At 34.5% G+C, this 14,568-nt stretch overlaps 1 protein-coding gene across 1 annotated transcript in view; it reads right to left on the bottom strand.

The window, feature by feature from the left end:
- The window catches only part of LOC149926617 (uncharacterized), a 135,348-nt gene extending 122,935 nt beyond the window's left edge, over nt 1–12,413 (bottom strand). The window contains exons 1-2 of the mRNA XM_090159542.1: nt 12,072–12,413; nt 10,711–11,413 (exon numbers count right to left, since the gene is read on the bottom strand). Coding sequence (XP_090015668.1) covers nt 10,711–11,315 — 605 coding nt within the window. The 5' untranslated portion in view covers nt 11,316–11,413; nt 12,072–12,413. The remainder of the gene's footprint in view (nt 1–10,710; nt 11,414–12,071) is intronic.
- Nucleotides 12,414–14,568: the final 2,155 nt, after the last annotated feature.

Raw genomic sequence — 14,568 nt, 5'->3', positions numbered from 1 at the left:
CAAACTCAACGCGGAAGGAGTTGTTCCGAGTTTAAAACTGGCTTACTATTTTGGCAGAAGTAAATGAACCGAAGTTATCAGACCGTTATATCTCTCATACTAAGCGCATTTTCCATATGAGATCTCCCTTTAATCGACGTTTTCAAATTTCGCGCCTTCATAGCTCCACTATCGCCATCTATCGACTAGTTAGGTGATGACGTGTATATCGAAAGTGGATACCCACAATTCCCTAGTACAATTTTTGGCGGGAACTAAAGGGGCTGGAACTCCGATGGAAAATGCCTTTTAAAATTTTGGCCCTCTCCTATAACTTCGGTTCATTTACTTCTGATTTTGGCAATGAAGATAATTTTATCCGTTTGCTGTGGATACTTTGAACTATTTTTCCAATGGTGACAATTTTGGTTCTTTTGTCGTGGACTATTTTGTCATTAGCAACCATTTTGTCACAAATTCATCCCATTACAGAGAATAATTTTGTCTATGTACTGGGAACTATTTTGTCTTTTTCATTAAATGTTTCCATTTTATCGGGACAATGTTATCACTTTAAGTGACAATATTTCCACTGGTGAAAATGTTTAAACTATTTAAACAAAGGACCACATCGCTATCTGAAAAATCTTATAGCTTAAATTGCGTACTTCTTTCATTGCACCTCATTGTAACCATTGCTTTAAATGTATTTCTTTGTCACTGATGCTGGCCCAATAAGCGTCCACCCTTGTATATATTCCAGTTCAATAAATTCTATTCTATAGAGATATTTAACGTCGTCTGCTTTCCCTAGCTTTGGCAGTGTCACGGCCAACTTTGATTTCGCGCTGCCGCGCTATAGCGGCCATAACAATCGCCGTGTTTTTGCAAAATAAGATTTTTCCCGCCAGGGAGAAGTAGCGCTAGAACTCCTCACATAATTTATCTTTTTATTGCCGCCTTCCAGTGCAATCAGCTGTTATTCTTCAAAGAAAAAGTCGTTTTTTTCCCAGGTTTTATATTTTTATTTTATTAACGAAAGAGTAAATTAATATTTTAGTTATATTTAAATTATAATTTAGCTTTGAAATATTTTTAATACTCTATTTATATTCTACGACAATAAAAATAAAAAATGTGTATCTCCGGCTCTGCTCCGGCAGATGTGGTCAACCCCTTATCACGGTAATGCGTAATTATGAATAGTATTTTTTATAAAACCAATAATTAAAATATTTTAAATTAAGTAATTATTTACCTACATCTTTAAAATAATGTTGTTGATAATTATTCTTGATATTAAATAGATATATTTTTAGTATAGTTGTAAAGTGAATCTTTGAATAACAAAGTAAATGTTACTGAAGTTTGTATTCTTTTCTAGATATTGGCTTATATACAAGCTCTTTTACTTTTTCATGCTTAGCAGAAATTGTGCGCGTTATGTTATCCATAACCGGAGGGACTATTTTCTGACAGACTATTCCTGCAATTAATTTGGCAGGTTCTGGATCACAACTATAAAATAGTGGACAGAGTTCGTGCTTTGGCAAAATGCATTTCTCAAGTTCATCGTAAACACCTTGAGACCCGCAAATGTTGCACAAAGGTGACTATTCTTGATACAATTAATATGAATGGACGACTTGGATATTTAAGATTTCCTTTATCTTGGTTTTTAATCAAATCCAATAGTGGAGAGCTGTGACATGGCTGGGAAATGTTTACAACGCAGCAGCCACAAAATTCCTTCTTTTGTAATTCCCTCAAAACATACACAGCTAAGTATGCTTCACAGGCTAATTTTAAGGTAGAACATTGAGTTTCAGGAGTGATCAAAAGGGCTTCTAAAATATTTTTATAGTCTTCAGGAATTTGATTGTCGGACAATTTAGAAGGTCTTGTATCACACCAAGGAGATGGCTTTTGTAACTCCCGTTTCACCATTAATTTTTCAGTGTCATCTTTGATGGGAGCTTGAGGAAACCATTTTTCCTAGAAAATTGGTAACCTTTAATTAACCTGTAATTTTAGGTTTTGACGCCAAATTTTTGATTGCAAGTTATTTATGGTGACTTTTATTGAGTTTTTATATTTCTACAATTTCTTTTTCGATTTCATCTTCAGCCACCTCAGAAATATTTTTTCCAGGAGAACTTGCACTAGCACTTTCAACATGACTGATAAATATTTTTTTAAATAAAGATACAAACCAGAAATATAATCGTCGTCCTTGAAATGTAGACTACATCTTTACCATTTTCACTCATTTGAAAATCTTTTCATTTAATGATTTTTAACCATAATAACCGAAGATTTTCATTGCTTGGGAACTCGTGAAAAGACAAATCTGTCATATTTTTTGTATTTGAGGTACAAGACGGTATGGTTTCATATTTATATACGTTTTATTATTAATAACAATAAATCAAAAATTACCGAGACGTTTCTAAGCCCGATTTTCAAAAATGGCGCCTTGTATCAATTACGCGTCTCTTTATATGAAATTATCCCCTCTTTGACTAAAAAACACATTTCCTTTAATTAGTTTAGTTTATCTGGCAATTTTACCCGAACATAATTCTAAAACATGTTATTTTCATTTCATTTATGCCAACGTGTTTTTTCCGAAAAAATTTATGTTATTACGAGATAAAACGTTTTTTCTGGATTTAATTCGAGTCCCCCGCCTTTGCCTGTAATAAAATTTACATATTTTGTGAGGAGACGTAGCGCCCTAGCGGGACAATTTTCTTTCGCTTATTTACATGGGATTTGAAAATTTTGTTATGGCCGCTATAGCGCGGCAGCGCGAAATCAAAGTTGGCCGTGGCAGTGTAATGGTCGCCATTTTGAGCGGGTTTCTCAATACGAAAAAGCATTGGTGACGTAGACCCCTATACAAGTGGTAGAGCTCTATTCTCTATTTCTGTCAAATTCCCTGGTCCGCATATCGGACCTTAGCAACACAATGCTAGTATTTTTCCATCCCTAGGGTTCGGGATATTCACTGTTTGCACAGTACGTCCTTGTATCTACGTCAACAATAGAGTGTTGTCGTCTGAAACCCTGTGACGTCACCATTGTAATTTGCCTATTGATAAAAAACGGTAACTGTCATGGCGGCCACTATTAACACTACAGCTACCATTCAATCGGCTTGAGTCCTAGCCTCGAAGGCACCCGATGGGCACGCGAAATCGGATAATTGTTTCTTGAATTTCAGTCGAAATCACTCGGGTTTTCAATTTCTTACGTGACGCTTGTACAGAAGGAGTCCACTAAACCAACAGAAAATTCAAATGGTTTCCAATTTAAGCGGCAAAAGTAAAGGTATACGATTGGCCTACACAGTACGAACGTGGTTTGCCTGAGGCATATTCTGACCGAAAATAAGAAGCTCAAATATTTCATTTTCAAGTTGCCCGAAATTGATTATCGATTTTGGATGAAAAGTTTCCCAATTCCTCACACAAACGTTTAAGCTATGTTGGTTTGCGCTATGGAATTTTGCGGAACCGAAATATTTCAGGTACGTTTTATATTTCCAATTTCCAATATTACATTAAACAAAAATTAATTAAAGTTTTCTGTATATTTTTCTTAAATTTTATATCAAATTTAAAGGAAATAATTGTTAATATTATTAATTATTAATATTATTCATTGTTATTCAATATAATTATTTATTGATTAATATTATTCATTGTTATTTAATATAATTATTTATTGATTAATGTTATTCATTGTTATATAATATAATTATTTATTGATTAATATTTTTCATTGTTATTTAATATAATTATTTATTGATTAATGTTATTCATTGTTATTTAATATAATTATTTATTGATTAATGTTATTCATTGTTATATAATATAATTATTTATTGATTAATGTTATTCATTGTTATTTAATATAATTATTTATTGATGAATATTATTCATTATTATTTAATATATTTATTTATTGGTTAAGATTATTCATTTTTATTTATTATAATTATTATTTATTATAATAATATATATATATATATATATATATATTTATTTATTTATTTATTAATAATATTACTAAAATTATCGAATAAAAATAAAACTAATAAATTAATAATATCCGAGCTCAAAAATTTCAAGAAACCCGTACGACCTTTCACATGAGTTTCTAGATTTTTTTTGCCATCAGCGTAAATAAATACACCTTTTTGGCCTTCTTATATAGTTTTGCCAACCAAAAAAAATAGAAATCTGCATTATTTATAACTTTTAAATTTAGAAAAATAAATGACATGCTGCACGTGAATTTGTTGCATATTGGTATTTTTTCTGTTCCCAATTCCAAACCAAGTATATGGGTATTTAGGTTTAAACAAACCATTTTGAAAAACACAAGCCAGAGGCGTAGGAAACGGGGGAGGCATGGGGGCAATGCCCCTCCTAAATATTTACCATTTTGGTCTGACAAAAACTACAATTCCTTAATTGTTTTTAAGAAACATTCGTTTTGTATCATAATATACTTGAAACTTACTGAAATCGTTCCTATTTTTGTGTTAAATATCAACGTAAATCTATCTTTTAAATTTCGAAATACAAAAGATACAAATTTGAATTCGTTATATGCCTTTTTTTTAAAAAAAAGATTACTGATCGCCAGTGGACTTCCCCCCCCCCCCCCCCCCAGACTTTGCTCTCAACTTTTCAAACGCTCCTAGGAGAAACAAACACAAGGAGAACGCAGCTAGCCTTTAAACCCGCTAACGCAGTGTTGTGTACAAATGTCATTGGACGAGCCTTTACGCCGAACGTTTTACGGGCGGGGGGAAGACAATTTCCGAATATTCCCCTTTCGACGGCTGCAGGTGCTAAAGCGTCTAACCAATGAAAAATGCACGACTTTTAACGGGTTGCGTTCTCCTTGTGTGGCGTGCTGTGTTTGTTGCTCCAAGGACAGTAGATACAGGGTCGTCTTCATATTCACGGGGAGTTAGATGTAAACAAACCGCGGCCATTGTTAAGACGTGGTTCACCCTGGACAGTATTATTGTAGTTAGTTTTTACCATTTTGATGTTCAATTAAAAATAAAACTACGAGCGTAAATAAAAAAATGCCCATTTGTTTTGAACACTTAAGCCTCGTCAAGAATAGCTAAAATTAGGTGACCGCCAATTTTTTTTTGTTTACAACTAACTCTCCTTGCGTTTAGGTCGTTTTAGGTGATATATTCCAACAGACGCCGCCAATACACTTCCCTGTTGCTCCTAGCTGACACAACCTATAATATGCTAGTAAAAATTGCCACTAAAGAAAATCGGAATATACGAGAGAAACCGCTTACATATAACTTTTCCACAATCACCCTTTTCTGGGTATTTTAGAGGAAAATTATTTGCCTAAAATCGGCGTCAATAAATCATTTAAAACGGTGGAAAGATACAAAGCGTAAAAAGATTTATTTGAAAAACCCGAAAACATTGAATATTTTGAAAAGATGGGGTGGTGAGTATAGATTATTCTCTCCGTGGCACATCCGAGCGGACAAAAGATAACTACCCCGTCGATTTAATATAGATGGCAAGGTCAAAGGTATAAATCGTGCCAGCGAGTAGACAGACTCGCTTGTCACTGGGCCGAAAACTATAGAGATGCTACCTGGAAACACCTTTTCAATTTAAGAGTTTTAAGAACGAGGTCAACTCACGCGGTGAGTGTATAATTTTCTCGGCTTATTAAGCGTCTCGCCTCTACGAAGTACTTGGAAGGTCGAACTCGAGCCTTACCAATTCGGAGATTGGATAGCTACCGAAGACACACCTTGGCGAAGAGCTAAATTTCTGTGCCAAGGCGATGTTTCGCGAAACCGTCCAAAGGGATTCGAATTGCGTCTAAATTTTAATATTTAAGATCGTAATTTGAGAAGCCTGCCGAATAGATGTAGTCTTTCGCTCTTTAAACGTAGGAATTATAATTGAATAACATTTTTGCTCTGAAAATTGAGGAAGCAGTTTCAAATGATTATAAATACTAAAATGTCGATATAACTCAAAGCAAAATTTAATAAAAGTTCTGCTACTACATGGAGGTTAATAAAATAAAATTTATTATTGGTAGCTTTCGGACCGCGGTCCTTCGCCAGCCGTTGTTTCAAATGAGTTTTACGAGAAAGCAAACCCAAATAGATTGTAAATTATATTAGATAGCGTAGCCAGGATTTTGTTTCGGGGGAGGGGCACATCATTGAAAAAAAAGTAAAAAAATGAAAATATTTGTACGTATGACCATACGTTTCGGGGGGGATGTGCCCCCTGTGCCCCCCTTTGGCTACGCCACTGCGGAGGTACGTATACGGAAAACAGTCTGCGCTCGATAAAGCTACTTCTACACGTTCTAATAAACGTTTACTATCTCATTATTTCACCACAGCTAATAGCCGTAATTTTATAAAGTCTATATATTATTTATCAATTCATATTACGTAACCAGGTACGTATTTGTCTATACTTATTGAAAAGGACTAACAAGGAGACTACCCGAGGTGTAACACATCAATTTTGATGGTAGACCTTCATGTAACTTGAAAAACCCTGAAGGGAAATGTCTCCCTAGGCAACCGTTTTGCCATGGCAACCAAAAATGTTTTTGACAACACAAAATTGAAATTTTCCCATTGAAAATAACATGGGAATCTGATAAATCTTTTGAAAATGCTAAAAATAGAAAATATAAATATAAAAATAATGAACAAGTTCGAATTTGATTAAAATTTTTACAGGGGGTACCCTTAAAATTGGTCGGATTCCCATGTTATATTCAGTAGGAAAATTTCCATTTCGTGTTGTTAAAAACATTTTTGGTTGCCATGGCAAAACGGTTGCCTATGGAGACATTTCCCTTCAGGGTTTTTCAAGTTACATGAAGGTCTACCAAACCCCCGAGTTTGATCAAAATCGGTGTGTTACACCTCGGGTAGTCTCCTTTAAAGTTGAGACTATCCTGGGAGACTATGGGTGCATGGGCGGGTTTGTCACGTTTTTGATTTTTTTAATAAAAATCAAATCACTCGACTTTTTTTTATTTAAATCGGATTTGTTTGATTTTATAGAATTTATAAATTTTATACAATTAATGTTTCTTTTCCTGTATAATTAACGGATATTTTACTTTTATCAGTTAGCTAATCTTGAATGAAATCCACCTAGTCATTCTCGTTCTCCATGAGTATAAATAAATCTATTCTTGACGTAACTCTTAACTATAACAAACAATAAAACATTTGATAGAAGTAGCGAACGCGATGGCCCGTTGGAAGTGCCGGAAATATCAATCAGATTTATGCGATGTTAATTGTTTTTTTATTAGGACGCATTTTCAGAACTTAAAATTTTAATACACCGGACGTTGTATACATTCTTGATTGAAGAAATTGACTTTTAATTTTACGGTGAAAATACTCTAATATTTAAAGGGAAACGGCCAAGCTTTTCGAAATATGGCCTTATTTCCGTATCAAAAGATTAACAAGACGTTCAATATACTAACACGTACTTTTTTTTTGTCTTGAAAAAATAGCTTTTGGCCCAAAAAGTTGAAACGAAAAATAACGCCAGGTGTTTGGGTTTGAATTTTCGCCGCCATCTTAGGGGCTGCCACCAGCGCCCCTAACCCCGTATGAGCGATTTGTGAACTATCCTAACTTTTAAAATCACGCAATTTAGGCTTAGGTCTTTTAAAACTGGAACGCGTCGCGCGTGCAAAACATATTTTTTCGTCTTCAGCAGCGCTCGCTTTTACGTTGTTTTTCTGTCTCACTGACTTCTCACCGGGTGTCGCGGCGGATGCGCGCTTTTCGATTTCCCGAAATTTCTTTATTTTATTAAAAATTAACCACTCAATATTTTTTGATGCGGTTTTCGCCATAAATTTTAGTTTTTAATGGGCTATAGGGCTATCTATCTGGTTAAAGCTTGACCGTTCCTCTTTAAACTGGTTTGTACTTAATTTGGGGTACCTTATTGATAAGAGTACGAGTTTAAAGAATAGTATAGCCGTGTTCCGAGCAACTTTCATATAATTCAGTAATATTTTATATGAAATTTTTCAGAAAATATTTATATCCAAAATGTAGTACCAGTAAAGTGAAAAATTTGATTAAATAAAATAAATAATTAAATTTCATTATTATTATTCAATCCAAGTATAGTGCTAAATTGAATTAAATAAAGTAAATCATTAAATTTCCAAATGTCATCAATATTATTATACAATCCAAGTATAGTGAAAATTTAGTTAAATAAAGTGAATAATTAAATCTCATTATTATCATACAATCTAAGTATCTCTTGTGATCTCGAGAATTTTCTACATAAACAGTATAAATTTCTCCTACATTAATTAAAATTTAATTATATAACGTATCTCAACCGATAGCCTATATAGCAGTCACTGTTGTTTCCAGCGAAAGTTTGAAATAATTGCAACTCCTCGAGGAAAAATTGGTGGTGCATAAAAATAGCTCGAGGCTGATATACCAAGTAGTCGCGGTTGTGGAAATAAACATCTCACGGGTGTGCAATGTGACCGCAATCTTTGTCAGTCTACGCACCTTTTTTCAATTTTACTTTCAAAACTATATTACAACAAACGGAACGACTTGTTCTTTTTTTATTTTAATGCGGTATGTTTTCCTTTCAAACTGGGACATTTTTTTTACGTTCGAAGACAAAAAAAAAGAATAAAAAAACAAGTTTTATTTCATCCCGTTACCTGAGCGCCGGAGTCAAGTAAGTCGAGATACCTGACTTTTGAAAGTAATTCGAAACCTGAATCCTCAAGTATTTTTACATTAGACTGACTCATTACTGAAATACTAATATTGTTTTAACCTTCTTTTTAATATATTTTAATTATTTGATTATTATTACATATGTTATAGATATAAAACTAAAAACTTGTTTTCTCAAAATGAGGTTTTTAGGCTTGCGTGTCTTTTGCTTTTATTCGGTTCGCGCAAGTTCTCGAAAAAAAAGGGGGGAAGGGGCGGTAAATAGTTATCTGTCAGTCTGTCTGTCTGTTGGGTTGGTGGTAATTGGTATATTTGAAACCTAACACGAAACGGGTATTGATATCGAATGTTAATTATTAATATTATAAAAATGTTTTCTCGCCTCATTAAATGTAAGGAGTAAAATATCTGTAAGCCATATTGGGTAGCTTTCGAATTTAGGTTAGAATGCAACGAGTTTATATTGTTCAGCTAGGTTGTAAGAAAAACTGTTTGTCCTAGATACAAAGCCACCGATTTTTTATTCCGATTTTTACAACTCAGATTTAGGGTGTAAAGCCTAATCATACTATTGAATAAGAAGAATTACGTTTCATTTTTATTATAATCCGGGTTGTCTCAGTAGTGAACACGTCGTAAATTCAAGGGCGTTACAATGAATATTATCTTACGCATGGGTGGATCACAATGACTTTGGAAAGGTTAATTGTGGTTTTAAAATTTCTTCGGTAAAGGTAGGTCAGTTATAAACACGTTTCGACCAAAAGGTCGTGACCTATATCTATACTGAACTTACAAGGAGACGATCCGAGGTGTAACGCACCGATTTAGTTCAAACTCGGGGGTTTGGTAAACTTTCGTATAACTTGAAAAACCCTAATGGGAATTTATTCAATGGGCAACCGTTTTGCCATGGCAACCAAAAATGTTTTTGACAACGCAAAATGGAAATTTTCCCATTGAATATAACATGGGAATCTGACCAATTTTAAGGGTACCCCCTGTAAAAATTTTAATTAATTTCGAACTTTTTCATTATTTTTTATTTATATTTTCTATTTTAAACATTTTCAAAAGTTGAAATTTAAAATTGGTCAGATTCCCATGTTATTTTCAATGGGAAAATTTCGATTTTGTGTTGTCAAAAACATTTTTGGTTGCCATGGCAAAACGGTTGCCCATTGAATAAATTCGAATTAGGGTTTTTCAAGTTATACGAAATCGGTGCGTTACACCTCGTGTCGTCATCTTGCTAGTTATATCAAAAATGTCCTTAATGGTATGGTAGGAATGTCAATGTTTATGGTGCTATTTCTAAGAAATATGATCTACAATTCCAAGGGGAAATCATCCAATCATCAGAATTTTTATTTTGAAACTTTTCTATAGTAGTGTTTATAGCAACTAGTTTTACCAGAACTGTTTACTTCGCTTAACTTCAAATTCAGCGTCGAATGCGAGAAATACGGATAAAGAAACGTTGAGGTGTTTTTGTACTATCTCGTTTTCCCAACTGAGTGAAAACTCTAATCAAAGCTTTTTCCATAAAAAGGCAGATAAAATTATCTTCGTTCGATTGCGAATCAAAACAAAAAACGAAAATATTTGGAATATTTGATCAAATTTCGATTCTAACTCATTAAACCCTTGACGCGCGAGGAAAAACCTAAAGAGGAAATTGCTTAGGTGGTTCAAAGGGAAATTTGCGATGGTACTTTAAAACGGGGAAAGCTGTAAAGCTCATTAAATTGACCCTTCAACCCTGACTCTATTCTTTTAATTCTCACACGGCTAAAGTGAACCGGATTGGATGCCCTTGGTGGAAAGGATAACTACTTTTATACGCCCGTATGTGGAAATGTTACAGCCGTGGGTTTAGAATGAAGCTAATTTACATCGTTTCGTCTACTTTTTCCGTTCTTATCAGTTTGAAAAAAAAATTAACATACTTGGTCTCGTTTTTTTCACTGTCGTAGTAGGTGCTCTTGTAGAAACCGACGATGCTGCCGTCCAAAGAACCGTGGAACTCGTAATCCAACAAGTATCGTCCATTGGGCGCTTCTTCGGACATTTCGAGTACGTAATACTCATTTTCGTCCCAAGGAAATCGGTTTTTGACGGCCAGTTCGGCACCGGTCGCGGACGAAGTCACTTTGGCCGAGTCAATGGTCAATTTGTTCTTGTACGCGTGGACGATAAAGTAGGAAGTCGGAGAAGACACCTCGACGTCGATTCTAACTGACCCTTGAAACCTATTCGACTCGAGATTGGGTTGTAAGGTCAAATCGTAATGCAGAGGTTGTATGGTCACCGGAAGACGGTAGTTTTCGAAGGGTAATTTGGGACCATCCGTGGTGTTGGGGAAAATACTGGTTGTTGGGCGACTACTTCCTCCGCTGGGGGTAGTCTGCGTGATCTCACTGGCAGTTGTCGGGTCGTTTTTCTCGCGGAATTCTTTCTGGTTCTTGAGTAACGCGACCAGTAGTCCGACACACACGATCAGAAGCGCCACGACCACGACGCCGAAGACAACCGTCGACTTCTTCAGCACCATCTTGCCGCTTTTTACCTCAACCGTCTTATTTAGTAAAGGTTGCCGTTCGTTCTCTACTACCTCATCTTGTCTTTCACTCGGATTAGAAGATGGGCTGCCTGAAAAACCATATCAAAATATATAAATAAATATATACCAGTAAGTAAAATGTGATATGTCTGATGAAGACACTAAGGTAGTTCTACAAAATATATAAATAAATAAGTGACTGTGGTATGTCTGAAAAAGACATTAAGGCAGTTCCAATTCCATGCCAGTAACATATCCTACTGTTATTTTCCGTACCCAATTCACCTATTAGCGGATTAACTCTGATTGATCCACTGAAGCAAGTACATTTTTCTCTAGCAACCAACATTAATAACAGTATGTCAATGCTGAAATAAATCTGTATTTTTGCTTCAGTACGTTATACCATCGCCATTTAACGCGTATAGAAAGCAATTAAAATCCAATTCCAAAATTAATCGATGGACTTTGGAAAACTCTAGCGCTTAGAACTACCGGCGTTGCGAAACAAAGAGTCACTAAATTAACGATGGCAAAGCGATCAATTTCAATTTTAAGTAACCACGTTTTTGGACAGTCCTTGTAAAATAAAAAAATTATAAAACTTCCCTTCCAAAACCAGAAAAACCACTGATAGCTATAGATCAAACAACACTGAAATACTAACGGACGAGGACACCGGCATAAGATAGACAATAAATCAAAACCGAACGTAAAATTATGAACGTATAAAAATACGTAAATTACCTGCAAGTTAAACCAAAACGCCGCTAAATAGTGTCCTAAAATAATGACTGACTTGTAAATATAATAAAGAAACTCGTATCTTTGGTTAAAATTGATAGTAACTAAAAATATCGCGTTGTAAAGTAAAATAATTTGTATTTGAATATTTCTAGGAACAAGCGACGCTCGCGTCCGCCACGTTCAGCATTTCACTCGCTTCTAAAACTGGTCCTGCCACAAATGGTGCCTTTCACGCAACGGGACGGGGTGCAGCCTGAGACCGGCGTGTTCGGTGGGTCGAATCGACTCTATATATTATTATTATACGACGAGATAGATAGAGACTTCGGAAGCCGGAGCAAATTTTAGTCGAGAAACTAAATCCTTGGTCGTAGCAGAAGACTGAGCTTAAATTGGAATCCATGCCCCATTATATTGTCGCCTTATTTGGCCGACTATTATCTCGTTACTTATCTCTCTCTGAAATATTTTATCGCATGGCCAGTAAATGACGTGTATACACCGATGTCGAGAGGCCTATAGAAGTTTGAAGCCCATCTCCAAATCGTCAGGAGTCACGGTTATATTGTAATAATCCTTGAGAAAAATAATGATTCGCTGGATTAGATAAATAGGATTGAGATAATACTAATAATAATTGACTTCTAACTAGAATGATTCGACGATATTTGCCAATTTTTCAAGTTTATTTCTAAGAAACGCCTTGGGGAAACACGTGAAACCTTTTGAATATTTATCAGTATTTTTATTCTAACTTTCGAGTAGACGCTGATCTCTTCAATTACTTAGAAATATCATCGAAGACTTCCTCGTGATTGCGTATAATCCTATCAATTATCGAAACCACTTTTTTGATTTTATAATATGATAAGTATGGTAACATTAACGTTGTTTATTTATTTTAGTATTAATAACATCGTATAATATAAAACTATGAATCTATTCGCTTACGTATCATAGCATAAGTAACATAAGTAACATAAGTAACATAAGTAACATAAGTACGGCACTTACAAGGAGACATCCCGAAGTGTAACCCACCGATTTTGTTCAAACTCGGGGGATTGGTAGACCTTCGTGTATCATGAAAAATCCTTAAGGGAATTTATTCAATGGGCAACCATTTTGCCATGGCAACGAAAAATGTTTTTGACAACAACAAATGGAAATTTTCCCATTGAAAATAACATGGGATTCTGACCGATTCCTAGGACCCCACCCTGTGAAAAATTTGAAAAAATTTCAAAATTTCTAAAATGCCAAAAATAGAAAAAATAGATAAAAATTGACCAAAAAACATCAAAATTGATCAACTTTTTATCAATTTGAGGTCAAAATCCCATGTTATTTTCAATCCCCCGAGTTTGAACAAAATCGGTGGGTTACACTTCGGGATGTCTCCTTGTTAGTCATGTCTCCTGCCTTTAATGATAGTCTGTTTCTCCAATGACCTGACAAATCAATTGGTTATTGAATTTACAAATATATTAGTTAGTTATTTTCAAATTTGAGACTTGAACGCGTTTTCGCTCTTATTTATAGCCATCAAACTAATTTGGCAAAAATTTCGCCAGCAAAGAGAAACTAAAGTGTGAGTTTCTGGTTACGCGACTTTCGATTACGCATAACAATGTTTTAATACTTAATAATCTACTAAATTATTAACTGTTAAATTGCCCGTCCAGATTTTCTATGTAATTGAATATCGAATATTATATAGGCGAAATGTAAATTTCGCCTATATAATATTCGATATTCAATTACATATAATATATAATAACATAATTCTATAATATTATTATAAGTTTGTCACTTTCGCGAATATTTTATTGGAAGCTAGTGACGTCATCACAAGAGGAAAATCTCTCAAAGAGATAGTGACAGAAATATTTGTCCATATTTAATTTTTACATAAAATATATGAATATGCGTTGATAATAATTGTGGAAATAATGATTTTAATTAAATATTACGCATTCACTATTATATTTCAGTTCATAAATGGATGGGTAGGCTTTCTCTGACGCCACAAATGGGTTTTGAAATATTTTTTAGCCGGCTTGACTTCTCGTGAAAGTATGACGTAGAGACTGGGTAGAGTTTCAAGGAAGCCAAACATAACCCAAAATTTTGAATAGGCGAAACTATAAAGTCCAGGGGGGCTGAAAAGATGGTAGTCACGTGACTTTGGGGAGGACTGCAGCGCCATCTATCCTAAGAAATAAGAACTATTATTTATTTTATTTTGTTCATGGCGGTTTAAATTTTGATCGATTCATAAAAATTATCTAACTATTATTATTCATTGAAAAATTTTGTAATAGAAAGGTGTAAGTTAATTAGCTGTTTACAGTATCTGGAAGGAATAGTTTTTATTTACCATCGCACAGCCAACTATGAGCACGAGTTACCGAATCGAAGTTGGCTGTGAAATGGTAGTCACGTGATTTTGTTTTCCCATTTTAACAAGTTGGTTAAGACCAAATTTCCTTTATAG

This window comes from Leiobunum rupestre, chromosome 9 (genome assembly GCF_980474605.1).
Source record: "Leiobunum rupestre chromosome 9, qqLeiRupe1.1.hap1, whole genome shotgun sequence".
Classification (NCBI taxonomy): Eukaryota; Metazoa; Arthropoda; class Arachnida; order Opiliones; family Sclerosomatidae; genus Leiobunum; species Leiobunum rupestre.
The sequence above is the reverse complement of the archived record's forward strand: the minus strand, read 5'-3'. Positions and strand labels throughout refer to the sequence as shown.